The sequence below is a fragment of the Ochotona princeps genome, chromosome 9 (assembly GCF_030435755.1).
Source record: "Ochotona princeps isolate mOchPri1 chromosome 9, mOchPri1.hap1, whole genome shotgun sequence".
NCBI lineage: Eukaryota > Metazoa > Chordata > Mammalia > Lagomorpha > Ochotonidae > Ochotona > Ochotona princeps.
The window spans coordinates 77,980,894-78,005,681 of record NC_080840.1 but is presented as its reverse complement, the minus strand read 5'-3'; the positions used below and the strand labels follow the sequence as shown (position 1 = coordinate 78,005,681).

The following is a 24,788-nucleotide window of genomic DNA, read 5'->3' as shown; positions in this document are numbered from 1 at the left end:
GAGGAGAGGCAGAGGAAGATCTTCTGTCCGATGATTCACTCCCCAAGTGACTGCAATGGCCGGTGCTGCGCTGATCTGAAGCCAGGAGCCAGGAACTTCCTCCAGGTCTTCCACTCAGGAGCCCAAGGCTTTGGGCCGTCCTCTACTGCTCTCCCAAGCCACAAACAGGGAACTGAATGGGAAGTGGAGCTTCCGGGATTAGAACCTGTGCCCGTATGAGATCCTGGTGCTAGGCCATCATGCCGGGCCCCCATGCTTTCCTAGGCAGCCACGAGGTCCTCTGATCTGTTGTGATGAAACCTAAACTGAGTAGGAAGGGTGGCTTTGACACATTCCCTCTTATTTGACTTTTTTTACTCTAATAAGGGCAACGTAATTTTGAAATTATTTTAAGTCTTGAGGTGAAAAAAAAGCCAGTGTGTTCTCAAAAGCCAGTGTGATTGGATGTGCCTGTGAAATTCACAGCAGGTGGCCTGTCGACAGGTCAGAGTTAAGTTGCTAGCAGCTGTGGTGGAGTCCAGCGTTGCTCTGAAGGTTGAAGTTGACAGGTGTTAGTCCAAGCATGGGGGCAGCTCTGTACCCCCAGGTCATTCAGGAATGAGCTGGTGGGCAGCTGACAGCCAGAGGATCAGTAGATGGGAGCGCAGGTAGCTTTTTCTAGAAACTGACCCAAATGTTGCCCCCATCGTCTTGCTCTTCCTGTTGGCCAGAATTGGTCATCTGGCTGTACCTGGCTACCAGGATGGCTGCCAGACTCATATCCCGCAGGGACAGGAGGCTTCTGTCACTGAAGCGAGCAAGGAAGGAACAGATTGTGGAGGTCGTCAGCAGTGTGCGTGGGACACACTAGCCAAAGCCAGTGGAAGCCCACGGCCTGTGCTGCCTGCCTCTTGCAGCCTCATCGTCTTCACCTCCAGTCCAGCAGGTCACACGCATCCTGCTTTGAATCCGTGCTTTTCATTCCTTTCTCGCCTGTCACCCTCCTGCGATTATCACGTGGGCCTTCTTTTCAGTCCTGGCCTCTCTAATCTGTTCCATCTCAACCTCCCCAGAACCATGTGTGAAAAGCTAGCTGATCGTGTGCCTCTGGCGCTTTGATGACCTCCACAGCCTATGGAGATCTGGCCTCCTTTTTTCTACTGTGGCTTACTGCCCCACCATCTGGCTGCAGCAGATCTCATATGACTCATTGCAGTCAGGATGCGCCTCCACGTCTCTGTCCATGCAGTTTCTTGTCCTGCACCTGGGATTTGGACCATACTTGTTTCATGGCTCTTCCTGAGTGTGCCCACTGCCTGGGCTTTGAAAATGCTACCAGGGCAGGCCCAGGCTTCTGGCATGGACCCTGTCTGCAGCAGGTACCATATTTATAGCTGGCGAAGGAGCAACTGTCCTGTGGTATTGGTTGCTGTGGGTGCCTGCCCTGTGCCTTGTGGCTAAATGTGTCCAATCCTGTCGCTCTTGCATCCGGTGGAACCCCAGACTAGCTACACAAGCAGTTTGAGGCCTGCGCCTCTACTGTGCATCTCCAGCAGAGCAGGATGGATGCTGCCTCCTCCGTTTACGTGTTACTTGTGGCCCTTCCCCGATTATAAGTCAGGTTATAGTACACATGAAATGCTTGGTCCTTGCACTTCTCCCCACGTGGTGCTTTATCTGTCACTTCACGGTTGGCTCCTAGCTGTTCATGGCTCCTTACCTTTTACCACTTTGAGGGACAAGTGCGTCAGGCACGTCGAGTTGAACTGTTTCAGTCTCTGACAGTGAGTGGATCTGTAGCGAAGGCTGTTCCAGTGGGTTTCCTACTTACTGCTTGTTGAATTTTTATTTAGTGCAGGATTAAGTGTGTGATTATAAAATATACTGAAAGTGTATCATTGTAAAAATTAAAAAAAATAAGGAAGGAGGAGGAAAGGTAGAAGTGTAGGGTTGGAAGAATCATGATCTTAAAAGCTATATATGAAATATATGACATTTGTTTACATTCATAACATTTCAGAAAGGTTGTTTCTTCAGGTGTCAGTTCCATGGGCAGTGTTGTGGGAGTCATTAAATGCTGTAGTACAAATCAGATTGGCAGAGATTGTTGCATGCTCAAGTCTGTGTCCTTGCCATGTGATGAGCAAGACAGACCTGCTTGTGCTAGAGCTGCTGAGTCCTGTTGAGGACAGGGTGGCCTGGCGGGGCAGTCCCCTGCTGGCCTCAGGCAGCCCTGAGTCCCCTTCAGGACAGGGTGGCCTGGAGGGGCAGTCCCCTGCTGGCCTTGGGCAGCCCTGAGTCTCCTTCAGGACAGGGTGGCCTGGAGGGGCAGTCCCCTGCTGGCCTCGGGCAGCCCTGAGTCCCCTTCAGGACAGGGTGGCCTGGAGGGGCAGTCCCCTGCTGGCCTCGGGCAGCCCTGAGTCCCCTTCAGGACAGGGTGGCCTGGAGGGGCAGTCCCCTGCTGGCCTTGGGCAGCCCTGAGTCCCCTTCAGGACAGGGTGGCCTGGAGGGGCAGTCCCCTGCTGGCCTTGGGCAGCCCTGAGTCTCCTTCAGGACAGGGTGGCCTGGAGGGGCAGGCATCAGCTGCTCCAGAGGAACAGGAGTGATAAGCTTGGGTGAGCAGTCACACTGGCCAGCATCTAGTGGGTGTGACATCCCTAGAGGCACACCCTGGCCAGAGGCTCCAGTGGCTGCTGGCTGAGTACAGCTTGCAGTTCAGCCACTTACCTGAGCACAGTGACAGAGCAAGCAGCAGTGATTACTTGGAACAGTTATTATTTTGACTTGAAATTTTTATTGAGGCTGCTTATTAAATCAGTTTACCTTCATGTTTAAGAGAAGTACTCGACAGCATGGAATTTAAATAGAAATCACCACTATGATTCATTAAGTACACATTATATAGACAATAGGAAAAAGGAAGGGGTTTGATGGACTTGTAAAATAAAGTATAGATTTTGTGTTTTTACAGCATAGAACAATTGCCTACATGGTTTTATTCTTTTTAATATTTTTTAACAGACCCAAAGTTAAATAAAGGTTATCAGGCAAAAGCCAGGAAACCAAGGAAGTGTAGCTGACCCCCTGTTCCTTTCTGCTTCTTTTCTGTATGAAATTGTGCTCCTGCCTAAAGCACAGAAATGCCTCTTTGGAGGCCCCCAGTTTGTGCATAGGTGGATAAGCGTCACAGTGCCCATGCTGACTGCACTTCTCTGCCGGCTCTGGTCCTTCTCTGAGACAGGTGCACGTCCACGGATGTGCACAGCACACCAGTATCACCCGTGCTCTGGAGGCCTGTCATTGTGGCCGGTGATGCATGCTCTCTGGTTTATCACTTGGGAAAGATCTGGATGCAGTAGAAGGCATGTCCATTTGCTTCTTGGTGCTCGTTATAGAAACAATGCCCCATCTTTGGTCCAGACACCACGCAGGAAGTAGGCCCACATGCAGTAAAACTGCTAAGGTTCACCCTGCCACTATCAGGATTATGATAAAATGTAGAGATTATTTTCTAATCTTGCAAGGCCTCGAAACTCCTCCTGTTTACAATGGCCGTGTACTGGTGAAACATCTCTGCATGTTTTTGTGTGTTTTCTTCAAGGTCAGAACATGGCCGAACTGAACTTTTATCCACTTATGAGCACACTGTCTCATGTGCTAATAAGTTCCAGACTGTTAAGTGCGGGATGTATGTATAATTTCATAAGACTGTGTATTCGTCTCATTTCTTGTTTAAGGAACCTGACAACGGTGCCAGCACTTGGGAACACTGCATGACACTACATCATGAGTGACAGTAAATGTGACGGTCAGTTTTATAGCGTGCAAGTGGCAGACTCAACCTTCACTGTCCTAAAACGTTACCAGCAGTTGAAACCAATTGGTTCTGGAGCTCAAGGAATTGTTTGGTAAGTGCAGCCTGTTTAATAGCATGCATTGAGTTTTTTCATAAAACTGTATCAGAATTTAGAAACACTGATGATTAAAAAAAAAAAGCTCTGATACAGGCTTATAAGCTACATTGAATTGGCCTCTTGTTCTAGTTAAAAGTAGTCAGATTATATAGGAGACAACTCACATTCTTCTCACATTCTTAGAAGGTTGCATAAATTTAAATAGGATACAGTTTTGCTTTGTCTATTTCTTTGTCTCTTTATTTTCTTTTCATTCCTGCTTGCCATTATGATTTCTGAGTAATAGGTATAACAGAGTTATAACAAAGTTATAACAGAAATTCAGAGTTTTATTTCATTTCTTCGTCATAGTCACCTCTCCCCTTTTATTCCCAATCACTCCTGTTCATTTCTAGGCGCCAGCATTGCAGTGCCTTTGCCGTTCATTGTTAGGATGAGGCCAGTCAGTGACATTATCACTCCATGAATTAGCCAGGAAGGGATGTCGTGTGAGGGGTTAGGCTGGCCAACTCTCCCTGGTGTCTCACTTCAGCCATGTGTCCAGCCCAGACGTCAGAGCCGTTACTCTGACCCTGAGCCTTTGTAACTTGCATGGTAAGACAGCCAGCTGCCGCAACGTCGCTGGCCAGCTATTGGTAAAGTTTTCATGTCTTTTCTAGACTACAGTTACCGACATGCCTCTAAGCTTTTTATCCCTCTTACCTTTGCCTCTGAAAGAGGATGATGATGAATCTTGACATGTGCTGTTCGTAGCTGGTGGGCAGCAGGACTGAGGGTGAAGGAGAACTTGGGTGTGTTGATAGGGGAGTTTATATTTTTCCATGGGGATATTGAGCTTAGGCCACCTTCGTCAGTGACTTCAGTTGGTGTCTGCTGTAGAGATGCTGATCAGGGAACAGGTACCTCTTCATCTCAAGTGGGTAAAGGCCCTGGAGCTAAAAGAAGAGAAAGATGGGCTGTGTGGAGGGAACAGCTGGTTTGTATCTAAAACAGTGGTGGTGCCCACTTGTCAGCGAAAGCATGTTGTGTGAGTACTCAAAGCCATTGTGTGAAGAGGAGCTTTTAAAGTCCATGGCTGGTTCAAACTAGGAAATGTCTCTAACCTCTTCTGTCTCATGGGAATTTGGGGTAGGTCTAGAACCAAAGCCCACTTCTGGGACCTCATTGCTTATTCTGCAGAAGGCTTGCCCAGGACTTTTGGTGTGACCAGACTCTGACCTAAGCTTTTTTTACAATCATGGTAATAGTAAGTAAATAAATACTCATGAAATACCCATTTGAAGGTTCTCAACTGTATTTATCTCAAGACAATTATTATGTTAAGGTCAATTTTAATAATTATAACTGATATTTGGCTTTATGATACTCTCTCAGATTTCTAATTGAGAAAGTAAAAGTGAAATTAGCTTTTTTTCCTCTCTGTGTCCACCTGTAGGATTGGAAAATAATCTGATAATGGCACATTGCCATTTACAAATAAAATAAAATAACTTACTTTCCCAAAAATAAACTCAGTAATGGACTAGATACTATTTTGATAACAAAATAGGGCTTTTATATAATTTCTTATTAAAATATTGCTATTTTACAGTTAATTTGATTGAAAGTTCTTTTGATTATTGTCATGCTTTAAAATCACCATTGATGCTCTTGGGGTTGTAGTAAGCGCAATAATACTGCCATCTCCCAGATGTGAAGAATTATCCAAACCTTGCTAATAAAGATGTGTGTGGGTGCAGGGAGAGGCAGCAAACTGGTGCAATCCAGAAAAGCCACACACACAACCACATACTTGGGATGAGCTTATGATTTTAGATAGTTAGTTTTTTGTAACTGCAGCGGAAAGCCTGAGGCTACTAGCTTTGTAAAGATAAACGATAGAGTCATTTCACAGTTGTGGCAGTTCAGGTCTGAGACCAGGCAGCCCTTGCTGGTTTGGTTCCTGCGAGGCAGTACATGGCGGGGCAGAGGTTGTACAAGGGAAGAATCACGCAGGGAGGGCTGGGTAAACTCAGTGCGGGCTTGCTTTAACAACCCTTTCCTGAGATCTTGGGAGGTCACCCCTTGGCATACATACCCAGTCAGCTAAGGAATGGCTACTGGGTCGCGCTCATAAAGGTTGCAACACTTTCCAGCAATGTCGCTTGAGGGACCAAACCTTTAACACATGGGCCCTTCAGGGCTCCTAACTCATATCCGAGCCATAGTAGCCTTACAGAGTGGTGGGGGAGCATTCACATGGGAAAAGGTGAAATCGGACCCAGTTCCACATTTTATACACAAAGCAGTCTCAGCTAACCTGCTCCAAATGTGTAGAGAAAACCAGTTGAAGATAGTATAGAGGACTTTATGATTTGGGAGGTAAGGAAGGACTTTAAACAGGATAGAAAAGATATTCATCGTAATAGAGTGATACCATTATCTTAAGAGTAAGGTTGCCTATTTATTTAAAATTATAAAAGACTATCATGAAGAAACAAAAGACCAAGCATACAACTTATATAGTAGCCAGAGTTGTGGCACAGCGAGTTAAGCTGCCTCTTTCGGTGCTGGCATCTCAGCATGCCAGTTCAAACCTGGCTGCTCTACTTTGGATCCAGCTTGCTGCTGATGCCCCTGGGAAGTCCGTAGGTGATGACCCAAGTATTTCAATCCCTGCCACCCATGGTGAAGATCCAGGTACAGTGTGTGGCTTCTGACTTTTGCCTGACCCAGACCTGACTGTTTCAGCCATTTGCAGGGATGAGCCAGCAGATGGAGGGTTTCTCTATCTCTCTGTGATTCTGCTTTCAACTAAATAATTCCATAAATTAAAAATTAATTGATTTACACATTTATGCAACATATGTGAAGAACTCCAGTCAGATAAAGACTCACTACCAAATAGAAAGTACTTCATCACAAAAGAGGATGCACATAGCGAGTGGACATAAGAGGAGGTGCTCAATGTCATTATTCTTTTTTTTTTTTAAAGATTTGTTTATTTTATTACAGAGTCAGATATACAGAGAGGAGGAGAGACAGAGAGGAAGATCTTCCTTCCGATGATTCACTCCCCAAGTGAGCCGCAACGGCCAGTGCTGCACCGATCCGAAGCCGGGAACCAGGAACCTCTTCCGGGTCTCCCACGCGGGTGCAGGGTCCCAAAGCTTTGGGCCGTCCTTGACTGCCTTCCCAGGCCACAAGCAGGGAGCTGGATGGGAAGTGGAGCTGCCGGGATTAGAACCGGCGCCCACCTGGGATCCCGGTGCGTTCAAGGCGAGGACCTTTAGCCGCCAGGCCATGCCGCCGGGCCCAGTGTCATTATTCTTTAAGGAAATAAAGACTAACACCACAATGAACTGTAGACGTGTGTGTAGTACAGTGGTTGAAAGCTCAGCTTGACAATGTCAAGTGTTAGTAAGGATGTGAAACCACTCTCGGTGGCTGGTAAGTGTTGGTAAGGATGTGACATGGCCCTTAGAAGGATGTGGCCTCCATAAGCACTGCTGGTGAACTTAGAAACGGAATGAACCAGTTTGGAACAGTTGGACACCTAGTAAAATAGAATGCGTGGGTTCCTGGTACGAGCTGTGTATTCATGAGAACCTACCTGCCTGGGGACATAGAGCTGGTAGAACATTTATGACAGTGATTTTCATAATCACCTAAACACTAAAAGCAACCAAAATGCCAATCAGTATCTGTGCAAAGAACCATTACAGTCATGATATGAGAAGAATCACGCAGCCTCATGCAACAACAGTGGGTACCTCTCATAGTGTCTAGCAAAAGACACCAGATACAGGGAATCTCAGAAACCAGGCAAAAATTAGCTATGGGAAGCCAAGGATGCATATTGGTTGGAAAAAGAAAGAAAGGGGTTATCATGAAAGTCAGAAGCGATCTTCTGAGCATAGTGTGTAAGGTGCACCAGTGGTTATTTGAGAGTGGGAGAGGGCTTTGGCTCTGCGTGATCAGGCCTGGAGCTGAGGGCTGAAATGAAAGTCAAGCATGTCTTGCACTGGACCCGTGCTCAGTGGGGCAGGGCCTTTCCCCCCACAAGACAAACTGTCCGTTTATGGTGAGAATAGAAGCTTCCAACTTTTTCTGAAGGGATTCCTGGAGAATGTACCCCTACTGTCCAGGAGAATAATAGCAGGACATGTTCACATGAAGCCAGGGCCAGTGGGAAGAATCCCAGGTAACAGCTGTGTCGTGGGCCTGGAGAGCCCCAGGGAAAAGGTCTGCTAGAGGATAGCTCTCATGCTTGGACCCTTGCCACTAACATGGGAGACCCCAGTGAAACTTCTGGATTTGGACTTCGGCCTAGCTCAGCTCTGGCTGTTATGGCTATTTGGGGAGTGGACCAGTAGATGGAAGATCTGTGTTTCTGTCCCTCTGTCTGTAACTATGACTTTTCAAATCAAAGAAATAAATAAGTGGTTTTTTTTTTTCTTTCTAAAAGACGTGATGTTGAGCGATGCTAGAATGAATCAAAGAGATTCCATTTGCTGTTGCTGCTGGTGGTAGTCTCCTCTCAGGAGAGTGGCAACGCAGGCTGTGTGGCGTGGGCAAGGCACCCCAGTGTTGCAAATAGTGAAGGCAGTGATGTGTGTGTGCTCGCTGTCTCTCTCACGTACATGCTTTCTCTGTCTCAAATCCCTGAAAAAAGAAACACAAAAGACCGAATGATAAATACAAAGTAAATGGGTTCTCAGACTTGACTATTTGAGACAGAGATGTAGAGGAAAAGGGAGAGGGTTGAGAGCTGAAGGGTGGCAGGAAGAGTCTTGGTTTGCTGCTGGGGAGGCTTCCTCTGAATACTGATGCAAAGAGAAGCTTTAGGCATGCTGTTCAACACTGTGAAGAAAAGCTAAAGAATGTGAGAACAGAAAATTGAGAGGTGTTGAGAATTTTAAGTGGCTTATTCCTCACTTTCCATATTTGGGAGTAAGCAGCTAACTTCTGAAGTCGATAAAGGAAGAAACTAAGTAAAGCAAAAACTGTTGATTCTTTGGCATTAGGAAGTGACCCCAGGAACCCACACACTGATTAAGTCAAGGCTGTGCTCTTGGCATTGACTGTGGGCATGGGAAGTCGGATACTCAGATACTGAATCATCGGTCTGCCTGGCTCATTGTGGACCCACATTTTACTTTTAAGTTGACAAGTAAGCGTTACATATATGTGAACAGTGTGGAACTGCTAAACTAAGCTAATTAACCAATGTGTTGTTTGGCACTTTTTCTTTGTAGTAAGAACACTTGAAATCTTGACAGTTTTCCAGAATTTAATGCATCATTTTTGACTGCAGTCCTCACTGAGAAACGCAAGGCTGTGAGCATAAGTACCTGGAAGTTAACAAGTGGCTGAGCTCACAAATAGGCTTCTCTGTGCAGGGCTTTTTAAATCATTTGAGTACAGGCATGTGGATCGACATGAATGTGTGCATACCTGCAGACAGTATTCGAACTGAATTAAATCATTCTAAGACATGATCCAGTAGACTGTCTTCAGCTCCAAGACAGCTTGGATTCAGCTTGACATTGTTTGGCCAAACAAAAAAAAAAAGTTTACTAAAAGAACCTGAGTGATGTCAGTGTTAATGAACTGACCTGGTTTTAAATGGCCCATAGATTCGGAGGTGGCCTTCAGCCGCTGTGAACCCCCGAGGAACAGACGAAGCATGCGATCCGGCTGGGCAGGTTTTCCTGTCTGTTTCCTGGAGGAAAGTGAGCACCCATCCAGAAGGGATTGAGAGACCCCAAAACCCAGCTTTGGATTCTCTTGTTGCTTCAGGGATTTTACAGATAACCACTGCTTACCTTGGGCGTTTGGTATCACGAGGACTTATCACGGGCTGAGATTCTGGCTTTTAGTCTTGAAACCTTTTTGACTGGGAAAACACTGTCAGACCCAGGGTTATCGTCTCATGAACGAGATCCCAGCATTCCCTCAGCTATGGTATTTCAAAATGCATTTTTATCTCTAATCTGTGATGATGAAGACTTTGTTTATTCAATTTATGGACATGTTTAAACTGAAGATTTTCTGTCTTGACCAGCCTTACATGCTTTGTTTGAGATTACCTAGCTCAGAAATGCTAATCTCAGCTAACAGGGTGGGAGTTAAATGTGTTAAAGCTCCCTGTGCGCAGGAGCTGCGGTGCAGCACCAGGGTCCTTGCCTCTGCAAGGACTTAGCCTGTCCCATAGTCTTACTCAGCCAGTTCCACACTCTGTACCTGTAGAGGTACCTTGAGGAGAACCCCTTGTGCTTGAGAAAACATTCACTGAATGTACATTATGCATTTCTGTTTTCTCCAGGACCATTCTAATAGGTTGCTTATTCTGTTTCCTAATTTGTAGTGCTGCTTTCGATACAGTTCTTGGGATAAATGTTGCAGTCAAGAAACTAAGCCGTCCTTTTCAGAATCAAACCCATGCAAAGAGAGCTTACCGAGAACTTGTCCTGTTAAAGTGTGTCAATCATAAAAACGTAAGTTCCTCTGCATGCTTTGATGTTGTTGGTGATAACAGTTTTCAGATCTGTTTGGAGATAGTCTGAATTCAGACGCAGGGCAAACTGATCATGAAATGACTAGTAAAACGATTGTTTTACTGATGGAAGTCTTCGTTGACCTTGGCACAGTGGGCGTTACCGAGGCGTCGTGATCCACACAGGAGTCCAGGTCACTCGGCTGAAGGAGAGACCAGTTCATCCTGTATGCATTTGGAGTTCACTCTCTGGTTCTCTTCATAGGAGCAGGAGCAACTTTTTTTTGTGTGTGTGAGAATATTGTTCAGTAGCTCTTTTCCTTACAGACATTTCAGTTATAAATACACATTCTTTTTTGGTGTGGCATTATGGATTGCTGTATTGTGCATCTCCACAGAAATCAAAGCGTTGAATTTTAAGAGAAGCAATATGTTCTTGGGATTGAAGCCCTAGCAGAGCATCCTACATGTCCCTGCTGGTGTCTGTGAGCATCATTGGGGTTGAGACCATGAAACGTCGAATCTGGAAGGGACTCTCGAGGTCAACCCATGGGATCCCTTTTAGGAAGAGAAAAACAGATTTGAGGTTACACTAAACCCATTCCCTTTGTTTTTACCTTTCTGCTGAATCGTCCTGGTAAAAGGGACATTAAATACAAAACTAAGGTTGCTTATTTTGAGTCTGTGGTTTGAATTGGTTTTAACATTTTACTTATTTCTCAATTTTTTTTCAAGTTTCAAGAAGACATGATTATTTTTTTCAAACACTCAGGCCATATAAACAAGAAAGAAAAAAATCTCAGAACCCACCACCCACGCATCACTGGCATGGCCGTGTTGGTGATGTTCTTAGGCTCGCCTGCAGTGGTGTCAGTGAGCTCAGTAGCAGTGTCCTGCCCGTGGCACTGGAGGATGTCTGCTGTACGCCTGTGCTCTGGTCATCACAGAGAAGCAGTTGTAGGTAGCAGCATAGCATGCCCATGACTGGCTATTAAATCATCTGCTGTTCAGTAGATTTTTTCATTTTGTCTCTGTTCTGGCTAATACTGTAATGAACAGTACAGAAATTCACACTTGTCCCAAGATTGCTGGGTCAGCGGGCACGCGCCCGGCTGGTTTTAATATATGCTGACAAAGTGACTTAAGGAAAGCTGTCCATCTCACACTTCCATTAAGAGTATCTGAGACTCTCCTTCATAAAAAATTCCCTTGTACTACGTATTATAGATTTTTCAAAAATTTTTACCAACCTGATAGATGGCAAATGATATTTGTAAGGTTGATTTCTTTCCAGACGTTTAGTAGTAATTTATTGAGAATTTGCTTTTCATAGCTTTTGTCCATTTTTCTTTTGTCAGTCTCATTCTTAATCATTTACAGATTTTAGATTTTAAAACTCAAGACGCCTCTTTTTTTTCCCATTGCACATTATGTATGTAGTTTCTGCCACACTGTTTTTTGAAAAGGTGATTTTTAGTTTTGTTTAATGTAAAATCTCTTTGATTTCCTGCCATGGCTAGAAGAGGCTTTTATTTATTAGGATAGTGTTCATGTTTATCCGTAGTCAATATTCTGTAGCTTAATGCTTTAGATTTGAATCTTTGTTCTGTTTTGAGTTTGTCTTGGGACGGCGACTGCGGTGTGAAGGTAGTTTTGTGGGGTTTTTTTGCTGTGAGCAGCTGGTCACAGAGCATACTCAATGTTGGTCTTTCCCTTCGTCAGTTGAACAGGCTGAGGGTGTGTGTGTTTGCTTAGGAGCGTGAACTCATTGTCAGCAGCCAGATGGAGCCTGTGCTGGGGCCAGCTCTGTTGCCCTCTCTAAGTAAATCTATGAAGTTATGAGACATTTAAGCTTAGTCTTTGTAATTCAGAAGTTGTGGGAGTTTGCACATAGTATTTAGGTCTTCTGAATTGACATATGGCTGATCATTTTCAACCCATAATGTCTCCCAGAAGACCACTTCGGAAAATTGATGGAAACTGGAATTAAAAGACAAGTTGATTTTGCTGCAAAGAAAATATTGAATTCCTTGCGTAATAGAGGGTCTTCATAAAATTTATATAAAATGAAGTTTATGAAAAGATGCGTGGATTTCAAAAATTTTATACCAAAATAGAATCTTTAATTTCTATGTTCCATGAACTTTTTGAAGTATTCCCATGTTTGAATTCAGCAATAGTAATCTAAATTGCTAGATATATACACAAGTGATTTGATTAAAAGTACTTTGAATGAAAATGTTTTCAGTTGATGTATAATTTTTTTCAAAAGGTATGTAAGAAAATGTTTTGGTAAAAGCAATAAAAATCATAAAAGGAAACACTGAGTTCTACTTTGTTTTCCCAGCTTTAATACTTTCTAATGCTAAGCTTAATTTTTTATAATCAAGCAGAGTCATCTGACATACTGAGATATAATTAATCTTCTCATTTCAGATAATTAGTTTGTTAAATGTATTTACACCACAAAAAACTCTAGAAGAATTTCAAGATGTGTAAGTACCACTTTATTCAGTAATGCACTATGCATCAAAGACACCAAATTTAGAAAAAAAGAAGGAACTGTAGGTGACAGTACATTTTAATTATAGACACTTTTCTTTGTGAAGGAAATACTTTAAAAATTGGATATTTATAGTTATTTGTACCTTGAGGGTGTTACAGCTTCAAAAATAATTTGAATGTCTTCCCAACGTTCATATGTTAAAATCTTGACCTTCTGAACCGTCTGTAAGTGAGTAAAAGATGGAACTTAATCACATCACGGGGTCTGAAGGTGGGACAGTAGACAGGAAGCAAATCACACTAGGTTGTTGGGGTATAGCCTCTGTGAGAGGGGCCTGGTGGCTGCTCCCTGGCTCAGTGCTGCCTGAGCCAGTGGGTCCCTGACTTGGGGCCGTGACCTTCCAAACCATAAGCAGAAGTGGTCTTTAATTTTTCTCATGTATTTTGATTAGCGCAGCAGGAAGATCTAACCAAAGGAGTAACAGAGGATTATCCGCTTCACTGGAAATAATTCTCCAGAGTAGCAGGGATCCTTTCTCTGGGCCCTGAGAGCCAAGATGGTGACCTTCATGCTTTCACAGGAATTATTTGAAATGATATCCTTGAGTAATATGTTCCCAGAGTCTTCCATGGAGTTGCCTCACTGACTGTGAGACAAAATACAGTAAACTTTCACCTTCAGTTTATTGGTATATCCAACCAGTAAAACGCCTCCCATTCTTGGATTGACCATGGTGCTGGCCAACACAGGCAAGCATCCCTTTGATTTTAAGAATTGCAGACTCCCTGTTAGAATCTGCTAGAAATGTGGGGGAGACAGGCAACAAACACAATCAAGACAGAGGTTCAGGCTCCAGGAGCGCACAGAGTAAAAGTCAGGCTGGGCCAGTGGGAGTCGGGAGCCAGGCTGCATGTTTCAATATGGAAGCATGTGAGGGCTCCGCAGAGAGCTGGAATCAGTTGGTACATACAGATCCATGGAAAGGAAGCAGCTCACAGGGTGATTGCAGCTGAGAAGCCCCTGTGGAAGGCATCCTCGAAGAGGAGAGTTCAGCAGTGTGGGAGCGCAGCCTGAGCAAGTGGGATTCAGAAGAAATAGGAAGCAAGGCTTGAGGTGTTGAGTCCCGACACATCTGGGGAGTTTTGCCTTCAAAGGGAGCTAGAAAATGGGGTGATGGCTGGTGAGGAAATGAGGTCAGAAATTGTCTTTTGCTGATTTATGTTCTGTAAAGATCAGACTTCAGTTTTTTAGAGTAGTTTTGTAGTTTCACAGTAACATTGAATGATGGCATGGAGATTCCCCACATGTTTCACAGTCCCCCACGGCTGCACATTCTGCCTGTTACCATCCTCTGCAGAGCAGTGCATTTATTACCAGGAGCCCCTTGGAACAGCACGGTCTGTGCGCTGCTGTGAATGGTCCAACAGCAGAGCAATCTAGGAAGGACAGCTTGAGTGTGGGATACCCTGTTTACCATGATATCAAAGTTGTTTTTAGCTTGCAAGACCTTGGGTAAGTTAGCTCATTGTATGTTCTTGGGGAAAATTTCACAAAGTTCTGTTGCAAATTTGTTTCTTTTCCAGATGCCTTGTATAAATCTAGAGAAACTAAAGTTATCTTTTTCCCAGTGCAGTGATTGTAAGATATTGTTGTTTTGTAAAACATTCTGGGAATTTTGCGGTTCACAGCTGAGTGTTTCCTTGTTCTGCAGGTATCTGGTGATGGAATTAATGGATGCTAACTTATGTCAGGTGATTCACATGGAGTTGGACCATGAGAGAATGTCCTACCTTCTTTACCAGATGCTTTGTGGCATCAAGCATCTGCACTCTGCTGGGATCATTCACAGGGTAAATTCAAGATCCTTTGGTTTCATAATCCTTTAGATACAAAAGGATATAATGTTTTCTTAAAAATGTGTCAGTGCTGAAAATCCAGTCAACAAGGGGACCCTACTGTGCTTCGAAATATTCTGATTAGAAGCTGGTTGTGGGCGCCTGGTTTGCAGGCCTGTGCCGGCTCCTCAGGTGCTGGGATGAGTTGTTCAGCTCTTGCTGTCTGCTTAGCGTTAGATAGTTAACTTCTTGCTTGTTAACTTTCCATTTTGAACTTCAAATGTAGAAAAATTAAAAGAATGTGACAGAGCTCTCAAGTACCATTTAAACCAAATTTACTTCCTACTAATATTTTGTCATGTTTGAAATCCCATTAAAACAAAACAAAACAAAACATTTACTTGAGATAGATAGAAATGGAGCACCCATCTACTGATTCACTTTTCAAATACCCATCATGACCAGGGTGGAGGCCGGCCAGGCCCAAGCTGGAAACAGTTGCTGAATCCAGTTCTAATGGCAGCTCAGGTATGGAAGCCATCACTGCTGCCTCCTGGGTCTACACTCGGAGCAGCTGTGGAGCCAGAGCCAGGAACTGAAGCCAGGTTCTACAGCGTAGGATGAAGCTCTCTTAACTAGAGTTAACAGCTAGACCTTGCCCCTGAAGTTTCATTTTTAACTGGCAAGAAATTTAGATTTGGGTTGGGAGAAAATCAGAGGTTGAATCTCAAGCAGTGCAGTTTCCTGAGAACTCTTAAATTATACTGCATCATGAGTTTCTGGAATCATGAGGACGCCCACCCCCACCTCCCTGAGGGAGCCGGCTGTCTGGACACAGTCAGCATCTGGAGCAGTTCCAGGAGAGTCGCCGCACTGCCTGAGCCTGGAATTTGAATGGCAGGAGGTGGCCGTTAAAACCCAGGGAGTGAGGTGATCCTCTGAGCTGGCTGACTGGAACCAGTGGGCAAGCAGAACTTCATGATAGAATATTTTTTTAAAAAATCAGTTAAGGGCCTGGCGCGGTGGCCTAGCAGCTAAAGTCCTCACCTTGAACGTGCCAGGATCCCATATGGGCACTGGTTCTAATCCCGGCAGCCCCACTTCCCATCAGGCTCCCTGTTTGTGGCCTGGGAAAGCAGTCAAGGATGGCCCAAAGCCTTGGGACCCTGCACCCGCGTGGGAGACCTGGAAGAAGTTCCTGGCTCCTGGTTTCAGGTCGGTTCAGCTTCTACCATTGCAGTCACTTGGGAAGTGAATCATTGGATGGAAGATCTTCCTCTCTGCCTCTCCTCCTCTCTGTACATCTGACTTTGTAATAAAAATAAATAAATCTTAAAAAAAAAATCCGTTAAAATGTTGAGTGAGACCAGAGGAGAATATCAGCATTTTATCACAGATACTCTTAGCAATCCCTAGGTTGTTAGTATACTGATCTTGTTGAAAGACTGGGTTTTTTAATTAATTAATTACATTGCATTATGTGAAACAGTTTTATAGGCACTGGCATTCCCCCCACCCCTCCCCAAACCCTCCCCCCATGGTGGATTCCTCCATCTTGTTGCATTACCCAAGTTCAAGTTCACATGAGATTCTTTCATTGCAAACATATACCAAGCATAGAGTCCAGACTGTTTTTAGAGTTTAAGTTCTAACAGTAAGAAGTACTTCTTTTCTGGACTAAAATCTCTGTGGGGAAGAAGACAGTGTCGCCAAGACAAGGAGGCTGGGAGTGAGCAGTTGTTTGCTGTGATAGTAGCGTTAATACCTTCTGATCTGCTTGTGTCAGGAAAGGTGCAATTCATCGCAGCCCGTGGACAGAGGCCTCCCACAATGGGCAGCACCCACACCACTGCATGTGAGCGCAGGTCCCTGGCCAAGGCCAACTCCAGGGCAGGCCTGTCTGTGCTGAGACCTGGCAGGCTGATTCAGCGTTGGGTTTGTGACCAAATACAGCCTTTGCTGCCACCCAGTGGTCATTTAGAACAGCATGTTGCATAAGCAAATTCTCTACAAATTGTTTGTAACACTAAGCTTATTTAGCATGAAGATTTCCTAACATGCCATTCTACTTCTGTTGTTGAAAATTTTACAGACCTTTGCATAACTTAAGGCAATCTTAATATCTCTAAAATGCAATTGTTAATTTTTAGGCTTCAGTATAATTTCCCTCATTCTTAGGCCTCACTAATTTTAGAAGGCACATTTAGCAATATGCCTCACTTTTTTTTTCCTCTTGCACCCAGAGATTGGAGAACCGTGTGTCTCTGCTCCTGGGGGCCTTGTAAGAACTGCATCACACACAGGCGTTTTCTGTGGGACCTAGTCAGTTTCCTTACTTAATGGGTTGCCATCCGTAGACTCAACCAGCCTCTAGTGGGAAATATTTAAAAAGCAAAAAACATACAGTGTAGCAAGCTATTTACATAGCATGTATGGTGTGTCCAATATTTAAAGTACAGGGAAGATTACATACTTCTTTACTATTTTATTTATGTATTTGGAAAGCAGAGATGAGACAGAGAGCTCTATCTGCCAGCTCCCTCCTGCATGCCGACAGCAGTCAGGGCTGAGGTAGGCCAAAGCCTGAAGCCTGGAATTTTATTTGGGTCTCCTGTACTGGTAGGCGCTTTCCGTGTACCTGGCCTCCCAGGATGTACATGAGCATGAAGGTGAAATCAGAAGCGAAGCCCTGAATTGACACCAGGAACTCTGTCATATGGGATATGGGTGCCTTGATTGCTGTGCCAGATGCCTACTGCCGCATCGTTGTTTGTGAGGGCTTGAGCTTTCTTAGGGGCGGGGGGGGGGGGAGGAAGACCCTGGAACTGATCCCCTGAGCATACCTAATGGGGACTGACCACTACAGCCCCGGGGACTGTATTTGACATCTACCACAGCAGGTGAATAGGGCCCAAAGAAATGTTGAATTTGCTTAGTGCTGTGCTTAGGAAACCCTGGGGACATGAGATAATGATTTCATTGCGCACCTCTGTGTTGTTCCCTCCTGCTTGCCGTACCTGTCGAGCTCTGGCAGGCTTTGACTGTTTTCGTGTTTGCTTGTGAGCATGATACACACTCAGAGTACCAAGTCTCAGCAGTGCACAGGTGCATGCAGGGGAGGGCCTGCCTTCTCCACCAAGCCCTGCCCAGGTCCCAAGGAGAGGGACCCAGACGTACCCATTATAATGTGTAAATCATGCACAAACCATTGTGTGTGGACCAGTTGTCTCCCTTGTCAGCACTGTCGTGCCTACTGAGATACACGCTTTCAGTTTTGCTTGTTAAGTTTCACCTACAGTCCCACAATTCCTTAGTTTATGTAATTGACAGAAGAAAGGAGAGGACTGTGGTTCTGCATCACCAGCTGTGGGTGGCCATGACTGCGTTGAGGGGCATCTGTCTCGCCCTCCCCTGCTCTGCAGTGACACTGCTCTGGTCTGTTTGGACCTGCCATAGGTGCTCTTTTAACTCACATGCTTTTCAGAGCATTCTGTGCATAGCCTTTGTGTAACTTGCTGGATGCGTTGATTTTTATCTTCAACAAGGAACAGACACAACTGCACATGTCTGTAAAGAACAGATCCCTACTTCATCCCCTGTATCTTAAGGTCTCTTTGCCCACATGTTCTGAGTGTTGGGCGTAAGATGCAGTTGCAGATCTTCAGCACATGGCACCTTTCCCCTGGGCCCTACACCCAGCACAGTCGCCTGACGCTGGTACCTTCTATCCTCACTGGCCCTGGAGCTGTCCTGCACAGCTGAGATGTGTATGTATGCCTGGTTTATATGACTTTCTCCTTTCCTGACTTGTCCTGCAGATAATGCATTTCTCTTTGGAGTTCCTGTGTGGGTTGAGCTAGGGGAGTGTTTTTCTGCATTCTTTGCTGCTCCTCTGACCCCAGGCGTCTGCAGGAGCCCAGATCTCTCCTCAGCATATCTCCCCTGGAGCCTCCACCCTGCTCCTGGCTGCACAGGCCAGCTCCTGGCTGCCCGGGCCACCCCCGTGCCAGACGCAGATGTCATCCTGGACCTCTTGACACCACATGTCCCCAGGGACCCCTCACCTCTCCCCCCCACTTGCCATATTCCCACATCCTAACTGTCCTATGTCTCTTTCACTCACATGGCTCCCTGTTTTGGTGGAGCCCATCTTTGAACAGTTTCCTGAAAAACAGAGGCTACAGGTGCCTGAAACTTTGTTCTTCCCTCTCACATAAATAACAGTTTGGATTCAGAACTGTGAGTTCAAAGTCACAGTGAACAGAGAGCACCTGTGGCTAGGTATCCTGTAGGCTCCGGAGCTTTCCACTGCTGTCTTGTTGCTTACTAAGTCTTCGTGTATGTCCTGTGTCAGTTTGGTTGTGATTTGTCCTCTGAAGTATGAACTGTGGCAGTGCTGTGCTTTTATGTGGACAACTGTTTTCATCGCTGGCCCTGATAACTGGGGACATGGAGTTTGCAGGCACATATGGTGGAACTCTGGGAATGTTCTCTGCCTCAGCTCTGTTCTTCAGTCTGCCACTCCCATGCACTCCGTCTTGTGTGTTGCTGCCCAGGTGCATGGGCGTCATGCAGAGATCATCTGTTTTTCCAAAAGTTTTGTTACACCTTGTGTTGATTTTCTCTCCCCTGGGTTTCATTCTCAGTCCTATGCAAGGCCTTCCCCACACCTGTGTGCATGATGTGTGTGGTTAATGGTGTGTGAACTGGCAGCATTGAAAGACACTGGCATAGAGAATTAAGATGGCCGAATAGGGTAAGGATATGTTTAAATGGACAGAGAAACATTAGCCAATGTGAAGCAAAGAGGGCACATTCCAGGAAATAGAAGAGGACAGAACAACAACAGAGGGGTACCTGGAGACTGACAGACACAGGAAAGCAGCGGACACAATGGTGTGGTGTTGCAATGACTAATATACCAGCAGCATTCAGCAGGTGGTGATCTGAACTCCACTGGCAGCTGAAACTCCACCAGCAACCAGGTGGGAAGGGTCGTTCACTGTGAGCTCAGGAGGTGAACCCAGACAAAGAACTGCTTGTCCTGCTGGTCTGTTTGATTTGACCAGGAGCAGAGACAGAACGGCAGGACCCAGATGGGCAGTGTGGGAAACAGGGTAGATTTCACAACTGGGTCTGCCTCCTAGAGCTGCTTCGGGCGCCATTTTGTTTAAGGAGGCAAGGGCTATAGGGCAGGACTGCACATGCACTGAGCTGGGAGTGAACTCATTTCTGACTCAGTGAACTGCAACAATGTGGCATCCTACAGGTTCCACCCAAAACAGGTCCAGGTAGCCCTCAGAATTATAGAAAAATAAAGTTGAGCTCTGATATATAAGCAAGCAAACAAACAAAGACACTGGTGGTGCTGGGTGTGGACAGAGCATGGACAGAGCCACAGAGACCACAGAGGCCACAGATGTCCTGGAAGTCTTGCTCCAGGGACAGGATGAGGGCTCGGGGGAGAATGGGGTTGCTGGGATTCTCATGTGGTAGAACACAGACTTCTACTCCCCAGTCCTGTCTTAGGTGGGGTCTCGGCCATGCTCTCCCCTGTGTCTGTGCTGATCTTGTATCTGACCCTCCAGATCTGGAAACAAGCAGAGGCTCCATTCCTGGGGTGGAGGTGGGGCTCTGGGAGGTGTCTCTGTGTTTTGCTGGCTGCCTTCTACAGCCACCACCTCCTACAGCCACCTGTGGTCTGCTTCCTGGACCTTCCTGGCTGTTGTGGGCCAGCACAGTTGGAATTCCCAGCTTTGCTCCAAGTCGTTAATGTCTCTGTTGCCTTCCATCCCTCATTGCATGGGCTTGCCGCTTAAGACATTAGCCACTGTGGACCAGACAGGGAGGGGTTTCCTGGAGAAGCCTGCTAGGAAAAAGGAGGAGCAAGTCAGAAGGGTAGGAATTCCATCAGGGCAGCACAGATCCAGCCCTTGGGGGAAGGGGAGGGAAGGGGAACAGCTGAGTTCCCTAGTCCTGTCATGGGGCTCTGTCTCCTGTCTGCTCAGTCACGGCCAAGTCACCATGGGAGGAGGGGCCGTGGCATGAACAGGGTGATGCATTCAAAAGCTGCCATAGAACCCTCTGTCCCTTCTGTTCAGTAGCAGGGGATCACAGGGTGCACCTCTGTGACCTCCCCAGTCCCTATTCCCCTCAGCTCTGCTGCTCCCCAGGGCTGAGGAGGCAGCTCTGCCATGGTTCCCATGGCCTTGCCTTCCCTAGCAGAGGCCTAGAAGGTGGGCTTAGCAGAGTAAGCTTGGGTCCCCTGGCATGCAGCTGTGCTTAGCCACTGCCAAGGCAGGCTGTGTAGCCCAAACCTCCTTTTGGAGGGGCTGAGTCTGGTACTCACCAGGAGTCACCCCAGTGTGCACTTAGCTGTACAGGGCAGCACAAATGTGCTTGGCTTGAGAGGTGAGAGAGTTCTGGGGAGAGCAGCAGAAGGTTCCTGTAGGGGAAGAGCCTGGGCAGTTCAGACAGCAAACACCTGTCACCATGTGCTCCTGTCTGGTTTTGATCACAGGTGTGTAATGGTGGCATTGTTGGCTGCTCCTGGGAACACCATGCCCTTGCAACCATGTTCTGTGGATCAAGCCTAAACCATGAAGCTTGGGCATGTGTGTTTGTGGGTGTGTCCTGCTTTTCTGGTTCCTGATGGCTTTCAAGTTTTGAGGAGAACTGCCTTGACCCTGCCTTGTTGATTCTGAAGGTTCATTGAGTTCAGGAAAGTTGTACTGCAGAGGCTGGGCAGAGTCCATGGGTGTGGAACGCTCGCAGGAGTCCCTGTGGCCTCTAATGCTCGTTGAATTGGCAGGCATCAGACATGATATGGGCATTGACTCATCCAGAACCCCAGCTGCAGACATTCAGGCCCGAGTTTTATCACTGCTTTCCAAAAGATGGCAGTAAAGTGTGTTGTTTCAACAATATCAGGCCATGAGAACAGTGTCTTGACAAGTGGCAGTATCTTGAGGTGGGTGTGATTTCTGTTTGGCTCAGGTCAAGCCACTGAGATAGTTTCCATAGTTGTACTGGCCCTGCTGCAATCACCTTTGCCGTCCTGCAGCTGTGCTGCTGGTGCTAGCCCAGGTTGGCTCTTGGGTGCTGCTGTGGTGAAGAACTGCCATCCCTACCTCTGCAGGCTTGTACTAAAGATTTTTTTGAAATGTTCTGAACAGGTATACACTTTTTCCTTTTGCACTTTCCCCCTGCACATTACAGTATGGCAACTATTTGCAAAGCACTTACACTATGTTAGGTAGTGTGTGTCATGTAGAGGTGACTTAAAGCATGCAAAAGGTTGTGTGTGTTTTCTATGCAAATATCACACCTTTTTTTGTATAAGGAATTGAGCATCCACAGACTGGTACCCATGAGGGATCCTGGAATCCTCCCATGGATACCAAGGGGTACATGCCCTGAGAGGACTGGGATGGCCAAGAGAGGTCTTCTCCTGGCACCTGGCAAGGATTTCTGTTGCATTTTTGTTTGTTGTTTTAAAATGATTTACTCATTCACTTGAAGATCAGAGTCTGAGAAAGGGAGTGGTAGGTGGAGAGTGCAGAGGGAGATGGGGGAGAGCTTTCAAGTGCTGATTTCCCTCGCCAGATGGCCACAGCAGCCCAGGCTGAAGCCAGGAACCAGGAGCTCTGTCTGGGTCTCCCATGTGAGAGACAGGGGCCCAAGCTGTTGGGCTATCTACTACTGCCTTACCGGGTGTGTGAGCAGAGCAGTGGGGATTTGAACGGGCTCTCATATGAGATACCAGAATTTCAGGCAGAAATTTAACCCATTGTATCACAACACCAGGCTTTGCTATACTTTTAAACATTATGCTGAATAAACTGTTTTTGAGACATCATTGTGGCTGCACATTTTTAAGTCACCTTCTGCTAATCCTGATAGCAACCCCACAGCTGTCCTCGTTTTTGAGGCCTGTCTGCTGCGTGTCTATTGCCTGTCTCCAGCCTGTCTGAGGCTACGTGTCTGCCGCCTCTCTGAGGCCTGTCTGAGGCTGACTTTCTGAGACTGCCTATCTAACCTGTCGGAAGCCTGTCTGTGGTCTGCCAGGCCTGTCTCCAACCTGTCTGTGGTCTGTCTGTCAGGCCTGTCTGTGGTCTGTCAGGCCTGTCTGTGGCCTGAGGCCTGTCTGAGGCCTATCTGAGGCCTCTCTGTGGCCTGTCAGGACTGTCTGTGGCCTATCTGTGGTCTATCTGAGGCCTCTCTGTGGCCTGTCTGTGGCCTATCTGAGGCCTCTCTGTGGCCTGTCAGGCCTGTCTGTGGCCTGTCTGTGGCCTGTCTGCGGCCTGTCTGAGACCTGTCTAAGGCCTACAGCCTGTCTGCAGCCCATCTGGCCCGTTTATGGCCTGTCTGCGGCCCGTCTGTGGCCTGTCTGAGGCCTGTGGCCTGTCTGCAGCCTGTCTGAAGCCTGAGGCCTGTCTATGGTCTGTTTGTGGCCTGGCCTGTGGCCCGGCAGCTGGGATGTCTAGGACTCAGGTGCTTAACAGCTTTATGAAACATGAAACTTCACATTTAAAAGTTCCCTATGTGCTTCCATGTGGCAGTGATTTGCCATTTAATGTTGCAGAAATGCATCTGAGGAAGAATAGATATGGATTGTCTAGAAAACAGTTGTAGCTCAATTTGTAGTTCTCACACAAAAGTCAACCTCCTATGGGCTGAGGAAGGTTCTGGAATGTGGAATTTGACATGAAGGAAGGCCCTTGCACAATGTGTTAGGCACTTGATGTCAGTGGAGGGTGGTGGAAAGGTTCATTCCAAGGAAACATTTTCAGAGTACAGGGAGGCCAACAAATTCTGGGCTTGTGCTCTCTGGAGTGATGGCCATGAGGGACTGTTGGAGCACATGGGCTGAAGCCATAGTTGTCAAGTACAGAATGGACTTTATGGAGCAACCAGAGATTGATTATTCAGTGTTGCTTACACTTTAATATGATAATGCGATGGATATATTGAGTTAAATAGAGTTAATTATTAAATTTAGTTTCATCTAATTCTGTTTACTCTTTTCTACGTGACTGCTAGAAAATCTAGGTTATACACATAAGGTTAGCATTGTTTCTACTGGTCCATGCTGCCCTGGCCTAGGAGTGAGTGTGAGGATTTGTGGAATTGTGTTGGAGGAACTGAAGGCAAACTAGGCTGGGAGGGTGGAGTGGTGGGGGGTGGATGCCAGGGCCAGACAGCACTGCCTGGGAGACCCCTGGCTGGATTGTGCAGTTCTCTGGAGGATTCCACAGGAGGGGAACTCTGGACCTTCTGAGCCTGATTTTGATGAGTTCCAGTTCAAGAGAATTTTCCCAAATCATTACCAAACCTGAGTGTAATTCTGCCCTTCTCTCTGCATTCACTCACTTCAGTAGGCACTGACTTCACCAACCCACGCAATGTGAAGTTCACTCTATTCGTTTAAACCCTTTCTATCCTAGGACTTGAAGCCTAGCAACATTGTAGTGAAATCAGACTGCACCCTTAAGATCCTTGACTTCGGCCTGGCCCGGACAGCATGCACCAACTTCATGATGACCCCCTACGTGGTAACACGGTACTATCGGGCACCTGAAGTCATCCTGGGTATGGGCTACAAAGAGAATGGTAGGTACAGAAGGGGCCATCAAAGGCTGATGTTTAAAAATAGCACTAGATTGCCAACAGTTTTTCCTTGGAACTGTGTAAAACATATGGGTACCCTGTTCTATATGTTTTCGTAGTCCATAGATGAGAAATCATTTATTTTAGATTGATGGTGGATAAGGGCATTTATTTAAAAAAAAAAAATCACTGTTGAAATTACTTTCAAACTTCTTAACTAGTGTAACTGCTGCTAGAAATGTGTGCAGATGCTGGGCATGCAGCTGAGGTCAGCGTGTCCAAAGGAGGGCCAGGGCTGGGGCCTTCCGCTGTCCCTGGGCATCTCCCGTAAGGGTGCTCGCTGTCCTCAGCCCCAGCACCACTGATCTCATTGATGTTTTGAACTTGAATAAAGCAGCACATTCTCTAAGGTAAAAATCTGGTGCTTTCTTAACATCAAAACTGAGCTTGTTCTGGTAGTATCAGAG

At 46.2% G+C, this 24,788-nt stretch overlaps 1 protein-coding gene across 6 annotated transcripts in view; it reads left to right on the top strand.

Annotated features, from left to right (window-relative positions):
* The window catches only part of MAPK9 (mitogen-activated protein kinase 9), a 44,413-nt gene that overhangs the window by 6,852 nt on the left and 12,773 nt on the right, over positions 1-24,788 (top strand). For 5 of the 6 annotated variants that reach the window (XM_058668861.1, XM_058668859.1, XM_058668860.1 and 2 more), the window contains exons 2-6: positions 3,717-3,887; positions 10,243-10,372; positions 12,808-12,866; positions 14,589-14,727; positions 24,159-24,324. In XM_058668861.1, coding sequence (XP_058524844.1) covers positions 3,766-3,887; positions 10,243-10,372; positions 12,808-12,866; positions 14,589-14,727; positions 24,159-24,324 — 616 coding nt within the window. In that variant the 5' untranslated portion in view covers positions 3,717-3,765. Of the gene's footprint in view, positions 1-3,716; positions 3,888-10,242; positions 10,373-12,807; positions 12,867-14,588; positions 14,728-24,158; positions 24,325-24,788 lie in introns of those variants that run through there. The other variant, XM_058668862.1, reaches the window with a different exon arrangement.